General features: G+C 48.1%; 1 protein-coding gene across 3 annotated transcripts in view; it reads left to right on the top strand.

Moving 5' to 3' along the window:
* The first annotated feature begins 340 nt into the window (after nucleotides 1-340).
* The window catches only part of LOC116950717 (intermembrane lipid transfer protein VPS13A-like), a 120,392-nt gene continuing 103,215 nt past the window's right edge, over nucleotides 341-17,517 (top strand). For all 3 annotated transcript variants that reach the window (XM_032968713.2, XM_032968712.2, XM_032968715.2), the window contains exon 1: nucleotides 341-777. In XM_032968713.2, the coding sequence (XP_032824604.2) occupies nucleotides 678-777 (100 nt within the window). In that variant the 5' untranslated portion in view covers nucleotides 341-677. The remainder of the gene's footprint in view (nucleotides 778-17,517) is intronic.

Here is a 17,517-nt window from a genome sequence, read left to right as displayed (position 1 = left end):
TGTGGTTGTTGTTGTTATTGTTTGACTTGCATCCCACTGGGATTTTTTGCACACAGCGTTGGTGTACGGTGCTTTTTTCAGGAATATTTTTGATGTTTTTTCCCATGGATTTTCTGTTTGCACAGTCACATAGAGTCACTTTAAGATGTTTTTCTTGTTCGTGTTTTTGTTTGTTTGTTGCGGTTGCACCCGATTCAAGAGCCGAATGGCTCACAGGGCTATACCAAAATAAACTGAAAAACTGAAACTGAAAAACGGAACTGAACTGACACACACAGACACGAACACACGCACGGGGGAATCGGCTTGTTAATCGACTCCCTGTTGAATTGTGCCGAGGAATCGAATCGCTCCCGCGACTGCTGCGCCCCGTGGACCCGGATCGCAGAACGGAGGCCGCTGCCGCCTGCAAGTTGACCATGAGCAGGAGCAGCAGCAGTAGCAGCAACAGCAGTAGCAGCAGCAGTAGCAGCAGGAGCAGTAGCAGGAGCAGCAGCAGCAGGAGCAGCAGCAGGAGCAGCAACAGTAGCAGCAGCAGGAACAGCAGCAGGAGCAGTAGCAGCAGTAGGAGCAGCAGCAGTAGCAGCAGTAGGAGCAGCAGCAGCAGCAGGACCTCGCCTCTCGTGGGGCCACCAGCGGGCAATTAAACGGCGGTTCTGGACTGATTCGCCTCCGAGATGGTGTTCGAGTCGCTGGTGGTGGACCTCCTGAACCGCTTCCTCGCCGACTACGTCGTGAACCTCGACAGCTCTCAACTCAGCCTGGGCGTCTGGGGAGGTGAGAGGCTTGCGGACACGCCAGGCTTATTATTATTCTTCTTATTATTCTTGTTTCTTCTTGTTGTTGTTGATGTCGTCAAGGGTTTCATTGCTCGGGAAATTGTTTTTGTTTATTTTCCCGGGCACCCCCAATGAGCAATAACCCCCCCCCCCCCACCACTTCCAAAGCGGGTTGGGCACAGGTGAAGTTTCCGGAATTCCTCCCCGGACAGCTCCGCGAAATAAAATGAAGAATCCCTCTGTCCATTGCTCTGTGTGGCTTTGTCGGGTTTTTTTGCTATTTTGTGTCGCACGATATCTTCCGGACATCAGCTGCTGCTTATCGCTGCCTTGGGCGTGTCGGGCTTTGTCGGCGTAAGGCACTACAACTACGACCACATTGCTGTACAAGCCTGGTGTGCCTGGCCTGCAAGATTGTAAACTGCGTCCCGATGGTCTTATGTGAATTAACAACATTTAGGCGACGTTGGACCTCGGCGTGCCAAAGTAATTACCGGCTTAAATTAATCACTCGATTATAAATTATATGTAATTGCAAATGCCATGTTGTATTATAAAAGCGCCGATTGAGGTCAGTTTGTTTCGGTTATAACAGTTAAATTTAGCGATGGATTGGGGTGGGGGTGGGAAGATAGTTTCGCTTGATAAAACAACGTGTAATAACGTGTAATGATAGTGTTAATACAATCAGCATGCCTTCACAGCTGCCGTGTTTGTGTGTGTGAGTGTAGGGCGTGGCGTTGTGTGGATGCGTCTTCATGTGCGACTGTTGGGTAGACTCGACATGAAATGAGCGTGCAAGGCGGTGTGTCGCACACGAGCGGCGGGGATACAAAGGCGGTCGGGCGTGGTTGCACGTCACAAACCAGCCCTTGCCTGGCCTTAATCGGTTCTCCCAAAGAGCACTTGCCCCAAAAGTCTGTTAAAGACTACACAGGGGATCTTTGTCCACATTCACGTGTGTGAAATTGTTCACGTGTAGGTGTGTACTGTGCATGTCGATGAACGTGCACTCAAAGTGCACCTAGCCAGGCACAAGTGCTTGTCTAGTGACGGCTGTTGTCGATGTAGGAGGTGTCTGTGTGTGTAGGGGAGCGGTGGTGTAGCGGTTAGCGCGCTGCGCTACGAACCCTGAACAGGTCCTGGGACTCCCCTAGGTCGACTCGGCCTCAGATGAGTATTTGGTGCAGTGCGTAAACATCGCCACCAGGGAGACAAAGGCGGCCGGGCGTGGTGCTGGCCACCCACCCTCTCGTGTGCCGTGCCGACTTTCATAGGTGCTCGTTAACTGCACTCGCCCCAACAGTGTGTTAAGGCTACACGGGGGATCTTTGTCTTTGTTTGGGTGTGTGGGTGTTGGGGTGTGTGGGTGTTGGGGTGTGTGTGTGTGTAGGCGTTGGGGTGTTTGGGTGTGTGGGTGTTGGGGTGTTTGGGTGTGTAGGTGTTGAGGTGTGTGGGTGTGTAGGTGTTGGGGTGTGTGGGTGTTGGGGTGTTTGGGTGTTTGGGTGTGTAGGTGTTGGGGTGTTTGGGTGTGTAGGTGTTGGGGTGTTTGGGTGTGTAGGTGTTGGGGTGTGTGGGTGTTGGGGTGTGTGGGTGTTGGGGTGTTTGGGTGTGTAGGTATTGGGGTGTTTGGGTGTGTATGTGTTGGGGTCTTTGGGTGTGTAGGTGTTGGGGTGTGTAGGTGTTGGGGTGTTTGGGTGTGTGGGTGTTGGGGTGTGTGTGTGTGTAGGTGTTGGGGTGTTTGGGTGTGTAGGTGTTGGGGTGTTTGGGTGTGTAGGTGTTGGGGTGTTTGGGTGTGTGGGTGGTGGGGTGTTTGGGTGTGTGGGTGTTGGGGTGTGTGGGTGTGTAGGTGTTGGGGTGTTTGGGTGTGTAGGTGTTGGGGTGTTTAGGTGTTGGGGTGTTTAGGTGTTGGGGTGTTTGGGTGTGTGGGTGTTGGGGTGTGTGGGTGTGTAGGTGTTGGGGTGTGTGGGTGTGTAGGTGTTGGGGTGTTTGTGTGTGTAGGTGTTGGGGTGTTTGGGTGTGTAGGTGTTGGGGTGTTTGGGTGTGGACTTGGCTGTGTCAGCTGTGTTTGTTGATGGGTGCCTCGCCTGTTTGTGTGGGCGTGGTTATGTCTGTGCGTCTCTCGGTGAACCTAGCCTTGCACATGCGTCTTGGCGACGTCACCGCCGCCCCTCGTTGAGAAAGAAGGTTGCTGTTTCCATGTCTGTTGTATGTACAGCACATGTGGTGAGCGGTGGCGCAGTGGTTAGCACGCTGCACCACAATCCCAGCCCCCACCCGTGTTCCATTCTGGGTCATTGCTAACATCAGTGGCGAGAGATACAGGAGCCGGTGCTGAGTCTCCCCTAGGTTGACTCGGCATAAAATTACTACATTGTACAGTTTGTAAAGATCAGCAATGGGGGGGAGATGAAGGTGGCTGGGCATGGAGTGGCCACACCACTCACCGCGTCCACCGCTCCAACCTTCATCGGTGCACGCTAACAGCCTTGAACAAGTCTGTTAAAGGCTATACGGGGGATCTTTGTCTATGTGTACAAGTAAAAACCAATATAAGTCAATGTGTGTAAACCACATTGCAATTATTCAACGGTGTAATATTATGTAACTTTATTATATGACGAGTTTTTAATGCTGAATTACAATGCAGTGACGCAATTCGTGCGAATTAAATATCCGACTTAACATCATAGTTACTCAACCCTTTCATACAATGAATGGGTTCAAATCACGTGGTGCTATCATGCATAATAGACGCCTAGAAACAGCAACGTAATGCCTCTACCAAGTACAGAATCATGTATCCACAGTGCTTGCAGCCGTGTACATCACTGCCATCTATACCCAGTGCTGTTGTACTGCAGTGGTAACTAGAATAATTAATACCCAGTATTGCAATGTACTACGTACATGATCATGTATGCACACACTACACATACACAGCACTGCCATGCATACACAGCACTGCAGTGTACACGTCATACGGTTATAACCTATGCCCAGTATTAGAATGTACTGTATAGCTTAGACAATCGTGTGTACACCCACTGCATATGCGTAGTGCAGTAACCTTAAACATACACAGTACTACCATTCATACATAACAGCACTTTGGTATGTACACAGTAATTCGTACACGGTATACAGCAGTAGACGCAAATGCACAGCATTGTATATTTGTGTGTATTGTGCAGCGTACACATTGCTGCGCGGTGAAACGTGGGTGCTTGGCTGCGATGCGTCGTTTTAAAAGGCGAGGGTTGTTGGAGCATGCAGATCGGGGAAAACTTCAACACCCGCTGCAGTTGTACGACGGTGTAGGAATCGGGCAGTACAGCAAGTAGGTGCAGACTTTTGAGTGTTATTCCCCTGAAGTTGCTCTGTTTCTCCCCCCTTAATGTCCGCAAAGCCCCCTCGTTGAAAAACAATTGGACGAAAATATCGACGCTGGCCCGGCCTTAAATAGCCAGGACACTCAATGAGGATTTCCCGGATAAATGGAATACGTCATTATAAATCTCTCTTTGTCTACAACTAGCCCCATGCATTACATTTTAATCGCTACGACCCTGACATACATGCTAATATCATCCACGGACACTTAAAATTATACTTGAAACACTATTAGCTCCTACATTTATTCAAATACTGCGAACCATAGCACCGGCATCAACTCACACCGAAACCTAATACTAAACCAACAGTAATGTGAACTGACACTACAAATACTCACGTAAAACTAACTTTAACTTCAGTAACCTTATCTCCTATCCCCGAAGCACAGTATCACAATAAATGTTTTCTATGTTGCACAAGCCCTGCTACTAACACCGGAACACATTTTTCCCAGTGACTCTCACTACAATCCGAGCACTAACTACCTAACACTGACCTCACACTATCGAATCTACCCCCATAACGATCAAGTCAAGGTCAAGAGGTCATCATGGCCAATGTTTCCATTTCTCCTGCTAGTTCCTGAACTTGTTTCAACTTCGATGCCTGCCCTCCAAGATGCCCCCTCGCAGTATCTCCCATCTTCTGGATATCGTTCTTTCCTTGGCCAGTGGCATCCGGATGGCTGCATTCAACCCTGATTTCTGAGTTGAGGAAGCAGGGTCCACGAACTCATTCTGCATAGCCGCCTTTGACTGTTCCAGAGCGGCCTGCACAGACCTTGCTAATCTGGTTGAGGGCTGAGCCAGAATGGGGCAAATACTTTTAAGAACTCGCGTCGGTGTGGTGGATGGTGGCTGGGTGAAGCGCTGGTCATTCAGTAGCCATGCCCTCCTGAAGTTTGTTTTTATTGAACTATTACAAATAATTGATGCCTTGAGTTTCCTGGCTGGCTGCTGCTTGGGCTCCTCTCCAGCTCAACACTAATTCTGTTGTTAGTGGCTGCTGTGGGCCGTTGCCACCGAAATGGCGGAAGAAGTTCGGAAGGCGTATAATAAATAGCGAACATAGAAAACAAACTCACAATACACAGTATCTTAGAATTTTATTTGCGTATAAAAGCAAATTACTTTTGAGTGGTCGGAGTACAGGATTGTGAGAAAAGTTTGAAAATGACAGCTATCTGTTAAATTCTGTTGCAGAGAAACGGGTTCTTTGCTCGTGAATAAAATTAACAATGACCATTGTTTATCCTGGAAAGCCTCACTGAGAGTTTCAGGACTCCTTTTCATGGAGGTCCTGTTACATAGAGATGCTTGCTCAATTCCATCAATGAGTGGTTGGCGTCATTTGGTAATAAACGGGAATACATGGAGAAAACCCACCATGCGTATGAGAGAACAACAATCAAAGCTCTGCAAGGATATATCCATCAGTTGTTTACATACTTCTTGCTGCCAAAGCACTCTCACTCATATTCTTAGCTCTTTCGGTAAAGTCACGTTGAAGGGAAACAACGTGACTTTACCGAAAGAGCTAAGAATATGAATTACTGCAGTCACGAAAGCTTTAAATAAAAAATTTCACTCTCACTCAGTTAAAATACAGCACTTTAGCCCAGGACAGTTTACCCTAACAAGGTATGCCCTTATTTATAATGGACTGGCGATTTAGGCCACTTAACGATTTGGCCAAATGAAATTGTCACGTGGTTGCACAAGTGCTTAACAACACGGCGATTATTATTTCAGCTCGCTGGTGAATTTGAAGAACGATTCTCACAGGCAAATTTAGAAACCAGATATGACTTGGCTTGAAACTGCATCACGCATCTTGAGGACAAGGTCCAGGAAGTAGGAATAAAATCCAGACTATTAGAACAAAATAATTATCACAATTATGTTAAACGCTTTTACATGTGACAGTTTATTTGATTGGAATGTCGGGTAGTGGCGGGGCAATAGAAATTTGCCCTGCCCATTATGTGGCCTAAGCCAAAAAAACAATTAAGAATCATAACACCGCCTGTGAAAACCTGCTTGTTAAATTACATTCACTCACAACATTAAGTCTGTACACTAATCGTGGCAGCGCGGAATATCGGAGGCTTTTTATTTTATTACTTTGCTGGTTTGCTCACTGAGTCTCATGACGCTTTTTTCAGGAGGGTCCTTCCAAGTGTTTGCAGTCACGGGTCATGATTGCTGAGTATAATCCTTAAAGTGCACATGGCCTGGCACAAGCGCTGTGGTGATGTCACCTCCACGAACGGCGGTTGTAGAATCCAGATTGACTAATATGCACACATTGACCTGCCTACTCTTGCGAATTATATCACGGGGATCTTTAACGCCCACTGTGAAGCATATGGCGCGTACTATTTTTTTACACGCTTTCATTTAACTCACTGTCTGTTGTTGTTGTATCCTCAAATCCCTTGTGACTCAATTTAAAACCCACTTCCCAATGTGGTATCGACTGCAAACTTGGTATACGTATGTCATACTGATGACAATACTATATTATATCATAAAAAATAAAAAAAACATATTTTTAAACAATAACTTTTATGTGTTATGTTTCAAGCTTGGGTCTAATTGTAAACGCTCAACTGACGTTGGCTTTAAATCACCACTGCGCCTTGCGTTATGGCAAGCTTCGGGGACACTTCCTGGAGTCGTGGAGTTCTAACATTACTAGTACATTTAATAAAAGCGTGTTTTTAAAAAAATGTTTAAAAAATATTTTATTGTTATTTATGTTTAATACACCCGCAGCATATAACCAGGGCGGGTTACTAGGGTCGAACCGTGAACCTCTGCAGAAAAAGGCAAATGCACTACCGCAAGCCTATGTCAATGTTAAAACTGCCAATTTGATAAATTGCAAGCGAGTGTTATCTTCAGTCAGGACATGACAAGCAGCTTTGTGGAGAGACACGTGCTTAAACAGCGGCAATTTGTCGTGACCTTGCTGACACAGCTGCTGGTGACACATGGATTCCCCTTTTCAGTTAAGACACGTGGCAGAATCAAGTAGTGCGAGCAATGTATATTTATTTATTTATATTTAGCGACTTGCTTGCCTTTCCTATACTTTGCGCTCCTACCGGTTTTTATATTGTTGTAACTTTCTGACCCCCTGCCTCTACTGGACATGTGTGAAAAAAGAGCTTCATAGCTCATTGGATTCCTCCTCCAGTCTAAATCAAGATTCTGATTGTGAAGTGCCATAGCCTGCCCTGTCATAGGGTATAGCTGTGCTGCTGTGGAGAGATGTCCTCACACTTGGGATGATATTCCAAGCCCTGAGCCAATAGTATAAAGTTCACATTTCTATTGTAGGGGTGAGGCTATCGTTTTGGACAGCCACCGTTAAATTCCCTACAAAGTGGCACTCAATTTATCGACCCCTGAGGGCTGATGGGCTCTCTCAATGTCAAACTAGCATTGTGAACTCTCAACATTCGGAATGCGAGCCGCTCACTCTACCTGGTGAGCCACTTGGCCGGATGTTGCTTAATTATTACACTCCACCTTGTGTGTAACTTGCAAATACTATTATGTTTGCACATTTCTTATTCGAGTTATCGTTCAGTGTTTTCTTCCCGTAGCTAACGAAAAAAATATGTAACTGCTCTTGGCCCAGCATCGCAATGCTGAAATACTACTTCCTGCAAATTCCTTTTGAGATTACACGTAGCAGCAACATCACCCCTGCCTGCGCAAAACGTGGCAGTTCAGTTTTCCAAAAGCACTCCCAACGTGATCGCGACTCATTTATTCCGGAAGTACCGCGTCGTGATACAGCAGAAGCTTATTGCTGTGCAATAGTCTTGCTCAGTTTTTGTTGGTTTATTGGTGGGATTTTAGCCAAGACGTCCTTGGTGAGCCAGGTGTGGCAGCTCGCGTCTGCGTTCCAGTGACTTGAAGGCAAGGGGTGGCATTGCAGTGGTGACAACTTGCACCTTAGCAAGGAATGTCCTGCGTTCAATACCCGACTCGGGCACTTTTCGCTGTGGGAGTTTGTATATTCTCCCCCCGGTTCTGCATGGGTTTGCTGCAGTTTCTCCAGTTTCCTTACATAGCTGACCACTCCCCCGCCCCAACAATGTAACTGGCGTTAGCCAAACATCCCAATGCTGAAAAATTACCCTCAAATTACCCTATTGGGATTCATCATCAAGACGTAAGTGTCCACTGGACATTTCGTCATTTGTTTCCACTTTCCTGTCCTGTGCCAGTACGCTCAAGATTTGGGATTACACAGAGAGCAATAGGCTCCACAGCTCAAGCTTCTGCTGAAATGGTCTAGAGACTCGGGCATTTCTGAGTAAACAAGCGTACGTGAAATTAACGACGAGGGTTGGTCGATCTCACGCAGACATGAAACTCCCAAACCTGCCGAGGCTGTGAGAGGTGAAGGAGATGGCAGCACAGCAAGTGGGGTTTGTGAGCCAGGCGGTTTGGATCTTGGGATATTATCGGCTTGTATCTCGTGGGTTTCCCCTTGTCCTCTTGTTTTTTTGTATGATAATAAAACTTCTTGAAAAGGAATTGGCGAAATAATTCCTTTTCAAGGAATTGGCAGGACCATCCTGCATACATGTCTTGAGACTCGATAAGTTTCTATTACTGTCCAAGGCTTGCTGCCATCACAGGAGACGTAACGATTCGGCAATTAAAATTGATTCTCACGTTCACGATACATGCGTAGAATTGCGTGCTCAAATTTGTTTTTTTTTTACGTTTAAGGCAAATTATATGAAAACATAACCTTGTAGGCAAATTTACAGGAAAAAACAACGTGGTATAAGACGAGACTTTACAAACGAGACAAACATTAAAACACATCATGGGATCTCCCTTGCCAGTATCAAAATTCCAGAATAGCTTTTACCCTTTCTGGCAATAAAACAGCTCTCGATGTCCTGATAGTAGCATTGTCTGTTCACCTTTTGGCGTCCTCTGGTCTAACACTGTTTGAGACCAGGCTCTAAAGAAAGCTGTCTCTGGTGTGGACCAATCAGTTTCAAAGACCATGCACATACTGTCAGAGCATGTTTTTAAATTTGCAAGTTCACCACAAGTATATGTGGTTAATGCACACTAATTCCTTGCAAAAGATTTCTGTTTGGTGTTTTAACATGTTAACACAACTGTTATGTTGCCAGAAAGGGTAAAACCTATTCTTATATTAAAAACACAATGTACGATTCTTGATCCTGAATCGCGATAACCAAATCTCAGGAGAGGTGGCTTGTAATGTGCCGAGTAGTCGGTCCGTGATCATTGCGCATTGGGCCACAACCATCATAACTGGTTTTTCCGGAACCATAGCGGTCGCCAACGTGCAGAGCTTAAAATGAAACTCCGCAATTCCCCAGCGCGTATTTGCGTGACACAGAGAGAGAGAGGGGGGAGATCAGAGTCAAGGGACTTGGCACCGCCAAATGTGCATTGTTGAGAAACGTACTTCTACAATGTAAGACATGTCATTCGTCGGTCTGCTAGGCACAGCATCTGTTTGAGTAAATATTATTATGCGTATTTTTATCAATCTGGGTTAGGCCACACGGTAGTTTTTAAGCCAAAGTTATTGTCACTAATCGCCCCTACGGCGCAATAAAATGGTCACGTTTCCAACGATTTATTTTTTATTTGCTTCGTGAAGCTCAAAGCAGTTTGAGCGAAAAGCCCTCTCTTGATGTTGAATTCAGCCACGAAAAAAAGTCTTGAGCCACCAGCGATGGGGATCTTTATCGGCGAGAATTTGATCGCTACATTGGTCATGCGTAAATTATATCTTTGCATAAAGGTGACATTCTTGACGGGTGGTGGAGGGTCAAAGACGAGAACTTTGGCCTGAAACTACCACCGGAGTTTTAGACATTTGAAAGCTCTGCCCATTTATGAGCCTTTTTAAGTTTGCCATTGCGTTGTCGTATGCTGGCAAATCTGGGAAATACTTGGTGGTCAAATTGAGTCTTTGGGAAGCACTTAAACTGTTAAATTTCATGGTCAGTTTTCTGGTTGACTCTAAAATGTTGGAAGACGACAGCTCAGACTTCAGAGAGTTACCCATGGCCATGAGAATGCAGCAAGGGTTAATAAAATATACAATTTAGATTTAAAGCTTTCGTGACTGCAGTAATTCATATTCTTAGCTCTTTCGGTGAAGTCACGTTGAAGGGAAACAATAAAATAATAAAATATATATAAAACAATAAAAATTCTCACGACGTTTCGACCGTTTGTGTCATGGTCGAAACGTCGTGAGAATTTTTATTGTTTTATATATATTATTATTTTATTGTTTTCCTTCAACGTGACTTTACCGAAAGAGCTAAGAATATAAAATATAAAATGTTGCACCCCTGTGTCAATCCACTGCTGGATGAAGGCTTTTCCATGGTGTCTTGACCATACTTCACCACACTGGTCAGTGCAGGTTGGTGAAAGGGGTTGCAGGGGTGATTGCGGAGGAACGGCCTAGGCTAACCGTAGTTGTTGTTATTAGCCATGGTCGGGAGTTGAACTTGGGTTGCCGGATTCATAGCACAGTGTAACTAACCACTGTGCCACTGTCCCACCGCCCCACCCTAAGGGTTAATTATTGAGAAAAAATCCGGCACGAGTCGATCTCTGCCTGATCTTAGCAGTTTTTATTTGCTGAGCTCATGAGCAGTGCAGCGAGCTTGCGGTTTTGCGCAGTCAGCAGGAGCCAGGGGAATTGACGTGGGCAGGACGGCCAATACGCAGTTTTCTTGGGGACGTGGGCGGGCCGGCGGGCGGGTGAGCGGGTGGGTGAGCGGGCCGGCGGGCGGCTAAGCGGGCCGGCGGGCGGCTGAGCGGGCCCGCGGGCGGCTAAGCGGGCCGGCGGGCGGCTGAGCGGGCCGGCGGGCGCAGGCGCTGTGCTGTCCTGCGTCTTGAAGGGGGATGGGGTCGGGGGGGGGCCGCGCAGGGTCTGGGCTGAGTCAGCTACGTGGTAGAGGTATGCGAGAGGGGATGGTCACTTGGCAGTGGCCCATTTTGATGATTGGGGTGGGGCATTTATGGGGGTGATCGCCCCTCCGTTTACTGATATTGAGACCCCGAAAATTGCTATCTTATTGGTATTTCACAGACAAAATGTTCGGATATTTTTTTTGGGTCTTTCGGTAAAGCCGCTTTGATAGAAAAAAATAATCAAAATATTACGACGATCGAAACGTCGCAACACAAGCAATCGTCATCAAGAAATCGTCATCGGGTGAAAAAAAGGTAATTTTTTTCACCTGATGACGATTGCTTGTGTTGCGATCGAAACGTCGTGATTTTTTTCTATCTACGTGGCTTTACCGAAAGACCCAAAGAATATGAATTGTTGCAGTCACGAAAGCTTTAAGTCAAGATTTAAAATGTTTGGAATTATTTTTAGTTCATTTAAGGCCCGAATTAAAAGGCTTGAAATTTCGGGTCTGGATAAATCTGGGGTTAGTTAGTTTGCACACAGCAGCAGATTTAGCACACGGAAAATTATAAAAACATTGTTAATCCATCCATAAAGATGCTACAGAAACAAAAAACTTGAAACATGTCTTATACATAGTGGGGAGTTTCTACATCATTAGACCTCCTTTGCCAGTACCAAAATGTAATAATAGGGTTTTTCCCCTTTTTTCTGGCAACAAATCTGAAACCTTATTACAAGGATTCATGTCTGCATTAACCACAATACCTGCAGTCAAAATGCAAACAAAATGATGTAGATGCTCACCCCGAGCCCTCATTACTTTGATAGTGCATTGTCTTTGAGCTGTACGCCTTTTGGCGTCATCTGGTCGAGCACAAATTTGGTCGAGGCTCAAAAGAAAGCCGTCCCTTGGTGTGGACCAATCAGTTTCAAGGACAATGCATATATTATCATAGTATATTTTTTGTTTGCATTTTGACTGCAGGTATTGTGGTTAATGCAGACATGAATCCTTGTAAAAAGATTTCAGTTTTTTTGCCAGAAAAAAGGGGAAAAACCCTATTATTATAGTGGGAAGTTGTTTGGCAACGTTCATATGTTTGTGTCGAAGTTATCGGGCATTGGCGTTACTGTATGGGCCATTCATTTGAAATTCAATAAATGAAACATTGAAAGCGTGGGACGTTGCAGTTTTTTTCCAAGCCTCACGGTTCCGCTTTTAAATTGCCGTTGGCCCTTTAAGACCACGATTGGCATTCGAGGCTTCGGGACTGAGCGAGTGTCGATCGATCTCGGAGCCGTCGATGCCGTGAAGAAAGGAAAAAAACTCTCCGCCAATTTGTGACTGCGCCGCAGACCTCTCCAGCACCAGAGCGAGGGTCATTCGTTCTCCGTCGTGCTTTCGTGGCGACCAGATCCACGGTGGCACCGCGGTGACGCCCCGTCGCGGCTTTTCTTCATCGGTGCCGCGTCCGTGGGAGTCTTGGTCACGTTGAATACACGGAGCGATTCCTGGGCGCGGAAGGGGAGACTGCCGCAGTGGGGAACTTGTCCCCCTGTCGTAGCTCTGTGCCCGGGCGGGTCCCACGCTGGATACGGCGGGGGAGGGTCGAAGCTGTGTTAAATGAACTCGTCATTAGCAGAGCCTCGGGATGCGTTCGGGTTCCATGGCGGAGTGCGTGATTAGTCAGCCTAGGTAGATGATAGACAGAAGAGAGTTGAAAACACAGAGTTTGTTTTTAAGGAGAAGCAGAAAAAAGACGGTCACTGCATCGCGTGCTTTCAGATGGACTTCTGCGGCCGTCTGGAACGCTCTTCCTTCTGATATTAGGAAGCTGCTGGAGCTGTGCACTTGTAAATATTGAAAACTCATTTCTTTAGAACTGCTTTTTTGTGTTTAGTTTGTTGTATTTCCTCCACCTCCGATTAGCGCAGTTGACCGCGTACTGTGCGAAAAAAGTTCAACATACGCAGAGTAGCAGTAACGTACAGTGTCGTGATGTTTCCTCACATCACTGCCGCCACTCATCGCAATCACAACACCTCCATCACCACAACTGCTGCCACCATCGCACCATTCACCACCACGTTTGTTAGCTCCGTCCATGCAGCACGCATCAAACAACAAACCCCATATCTCCTGATCAGTATATATATTGATACTGGAGGAACCCGATGAGCTCTGAAGCTCTTCTTCACAGTGGTGGAAGAATGTCACTTTCCTGTAGTTGGGGTCAGGCTATCCATAGCACAACCACTGTTTACTCCTCCAAACAGTGGTGCTTATTTCATCCTACTCCAACCGGGAGTTGAACTCGCACGATTCCCATTGGGATCCGGCTCGCTGTGCCCCGTGAGACAGCTGGCTGACCCTACTGCTTGCAAACACCCGACCGCCGCCGCCACAAAAGACAAAGATCCCCCGTGTAGCCTTAACAGACTGTCGCGGCAAGTGCCGTTTGCGAGCGCCTACGAAGGCCGGCGCTGTGGCACACAGAGGCGGTGGCGTGGCCAGTATCACGCCCGGCCGCCTTTGTATCCCCAGTGGCGATGTTCACGCATGGAACCAGGTACTCATTTGAGGTTGAGTCGACCTAAGGGCAGGCCCATGACCCGTCACTGGCGTGGCCGTGAGCGGGATATCGAACTCGGGCCGCGGGGATTCCGTAGCGCACTCCCCGACCACCGCCACCCGCGTCTCCCAGCCCCTGTCGGTGCTGCACGCCACGCGTCGTGTTGGTTGCGGCTGTGGGGGAGTGGTGGCCTCGCCCGTACAGTAGGGCTCATCCCGTCTCCGCTCCTGGCGCGCTCTCGCCCGCTCCCTCCATCGTTGCCCCGTTCCACTCTCGCGGACTTTCGCAGCGGAGCACGCGGGGACTGTTAACGAGCGCCACGTCTCCTTCCCTAAGGTGCCCCCCACGTCACCTTCTCTAAGGTGCCCCCCACGTCACCTTCTCTAAGGTGCCCCCCCTTCTCTAAGGTGCCCCCCACGTCACCTTCTCTAAGGTGCCCCCCACGTCTCTAAGGTGCCCCCCACGTCACCTTCTCTAAGGTGCCCCCCCTTCTCTAAGGTGCCCCCCACGTCACCTTCTCTAAGGTGCCCCCCACGTCTCTAAGGTGCCCCCCACGTCTCCTTCTCTAAGGTGCCCCCCACGTCACCTTCTATAAGGTGCCCCCCACGTCACCTTCCCTAAGGTGCCCCCCACGTCACCTTCCCTAAGGTGCCCCCCACGTCACCTTCTCTAAGGTGCCTCCCCTTCTCTAAGGTGCCCCCCACGTCACCTTCTCTAAGGTGCTCCCCACGTCACCTTCTCTAAGGTGCCCCCCACGTCACCTTCTCTAAGGTGCCCCCCCTTCTCTAAGGTGCCCCCCCCTTCTCTAAGGTGCCCCCCACGTCACCTTCTCTAAGGTGCCCCCCCCCTCTCTAAGGTGCTCCCTCCGCTGCCCCCCCCGAGCACGCGGTGGGGTCGACGGCGCCAGGCAGGGTAGACTGCAGCGCCAGCGGCGCTCCCTCGATGTTGAACTTCTTTCGCACCATACGTAGCCAGGCGTGGCGGATCGGAGGTGCGGAGGAAGGACAACAAACTGCGGTAAACACAAAAAGCAGTTGTGAAGAATTTATTTTTATTTAGATCGGGTCATAAACGAATAGATAGCGAAGAAGGTAAGAGTGGAGGTGCCCATCTCAGACAAGCTGGAGAAAGTGTACTCGGATGGTGAGAGGGGACATGTCAGCTACGGTTAAGGGTGCCCGTCACAGACAAGCTGGGAGAAAGTGTACTCGGATGGTGAGAGGGGACATGTCAGCTACGGTTAAGGGTGCCCGTCACAGACAAGCTGGGAGAAAGTGTACTCGGATGGCGAGGGGGACATGTGACAAGAAGAAGTAAATCCATATGTGAAGAAACGTTGATGCACCAGGTTTGAGACCGACAGAGAGGCCTGCAAAGAGGTCGTCTCAAAGCTGTGAACGAGGTTAAGAGAAGCACTTTGCAGTGCCCCAGGACTGGAATAAGTGGACAGAGGGGAGCAAGGAGGCAGTGAGAAGACACGAATCCCTGCCCACAGCACAGCAGACACAGCACACAGGGGCAGAGCAAGGTGCCCACGTGCAAAGACAAAGATCCCCCCCCCCCATGTAGCCTTGAACAGACTGTAGTAGCAAGTGCTGTTCGCGAGCACCTATAAAGGCCGGCACGGCACAAGTGCACGCATACACGGGGGCACCAGAACTCGGAGCCCTCGTGCGTGGCGTAGATCTTGGCCGGGTGTCCACGCAGCGTGTGTCGTGTCTGCATTTGGATTCGACCCACGAGGGGTCCATGTGGGTCGCGATCTGGGTGAGGCTCGGCTCTCCAAACGCCTTCCTCGCATCCTTGATTTGATTCTCGAGCTGTTCTGCCTCCTGGCGGAGTTGCCCCAACTAACTTAGCCTTCCTGTGCTCCCCGTGGGAGTGTGTGTGTGTTTGAGCAAGTTGTTACGAAGCAGCCAAATTAAATGTGTGTGTGTATAAACCTGACGAGCTGAGTTACGATTCCCGCTCCCGACCAATAACAGTGGTGGATATTTTAATCGGTCCTGGGCCTCCCCTAGGTCAACTCAGCCTAAAATGAGTACTGTACCTTGAGCACTGTGTAAACATCGTGGGGGGGGGGGGGGGCAGCAGCCGGGCGAGATGTTTGCCACCAATCCCATCGTGTGCTGTGCTCACCGTGAGGGATGGTTGCTAACAGCACTTGCCCCAGCAGTTTAATGAAGGCTATACGGGGAATCTTTGTCTTGTGTGAGTGCTCCCGTGGCCAGGAGTAGAGCGCAAGGGTTAATTAAACAGCATGATACTGGTCATTGTGGGCTGGTGAATGTTGAATCGTACAGCATGATACTGGTCATTGTGGGCTGGTGAATGTTGAATCGTACAGCATGATACTGGTCATTGTGGGCTGGTGAATGTTGAATCGTACAGCATGATACTGGTCATTGTGGGCTGGTGAATGTTGAATCGTACACCATGATACTGGTCATTGTGGGCTGGTGAATGTTGAATCGTACAGCATGATACTGGCCATTGTGGGCTGGTGAATGTTGAATCGTACAGCATGATACTGGTCATTGTGGGCTGGTGAATGTTGAATCGTACAGCATGATACTGGTCATTGTGGGCTGGTGAATGTTGAATCGTACAGCATGATACTGGTCATTGTGGGCTGGTGAATGTTGAATCGTACAGCATGATACTGGTCATTGTGGGCTGGTGAATGTTGAATCGTACAGCATGATACTGGTCATTGTGGGCTGGTGAATGTTGAATCGTACAGCATGATACTGGTCATTGTGGGCTGGTGAATGTTGAATCGTACAGCATGATACTGGTCATTGTGGGCCGGTGAATGTTGAATCGTACACCATGATACTGGTCATTGTGGGCTGGTGAATGTTGAATCGTACAGCATGATACTGGTCATTGTGGGCTGGTGAATGTTGAACCGTACAGCATGATACTGGTCATTGTGGGCTGGTGAATGTTGAATCGTACACCATGATACTGGTCATTGTGGGCTGGTGAATGTTGAATCGTACAGCATGATCCTGGTCATTGTGGGCTGGTGAATGTTGAATCGTACAGCATGATACTGGTCATTGTGGGCTGGTGAATGTTGAATCGTACAGCATGATACTGGTCATTGTGGGCTGGTGAATGTTGAATCGTACACCATGATACTGGTCATTGTGGGCTGGTGAATGTTGAATCGTACAGCATGATACTGGTCATTGTGGGCTGGTGAATGTTGAATCGTACAACATGATACTGGTCATTGTGGGCTGGTGAATGTTGAATCGTACAGCATGATACTGGTCATTGTGGGCTGGTGAATGTTGAACCGTACAGCATGATACTGGTCATTGTGGGCTGGTGAATGTTGAATCGTACACCATGATACTGGTCATTGTGGGCTGGTGAATGTTGAATCGTACAGCATGATCCTGGTCATTGTGGGCTGGTGAATGTTGAATCGTACAGCATGATACTGGTCATTGTGGGCTGGTGAATGTTGAATCGTACAGCATGATACTGGTCATTGTGGGCTGGTGAATGTTGAATCGTACACCATGATACTGGTCATTGTGGGCTGGTGAATGTTGAATCGTACAGCATGATCCTGGTCATTGTGGGCTGGTGAATGTTGAATCGTACAGCATGATACTGGTCATTGTGGGCTGGTGAATGTTGAATCGTACAGCATGATACTGGTCATTGTGGGCTGGTGAATGTTGAATCGTACACCATGATACTCATCATTGTGGGCTGGTGAATGGAGGGCTGTTCCTAGGACCTGTTTCAGAAGTCACTCGCCACTGACATTAGTCGTGGTTGGTGGGAGTTGAAAT

This window comes from Petromyzon marinus, chromosome 40, assembly GCF_048934315.1.
Source record: "Petromyzon marinus isolate PM22_M1 ecotype Great Lakes invasive population chromosome 40, UKy_Petmar_22M1.pri1.0, whole genome shotgun sequence".
Taxonomy (NCBI): Eukaryota; Metazoa; Chordata; class Hyperoartia; order Petromyzontiformes; family Petromyzontidae; genus Petromyzon; species Petromyzon marinus.
The sequence above is the reverse complement of the archived record's forward strand: the minus strand, read 5'-3'. Positions and strand labels throughout refer to the sequence as shown.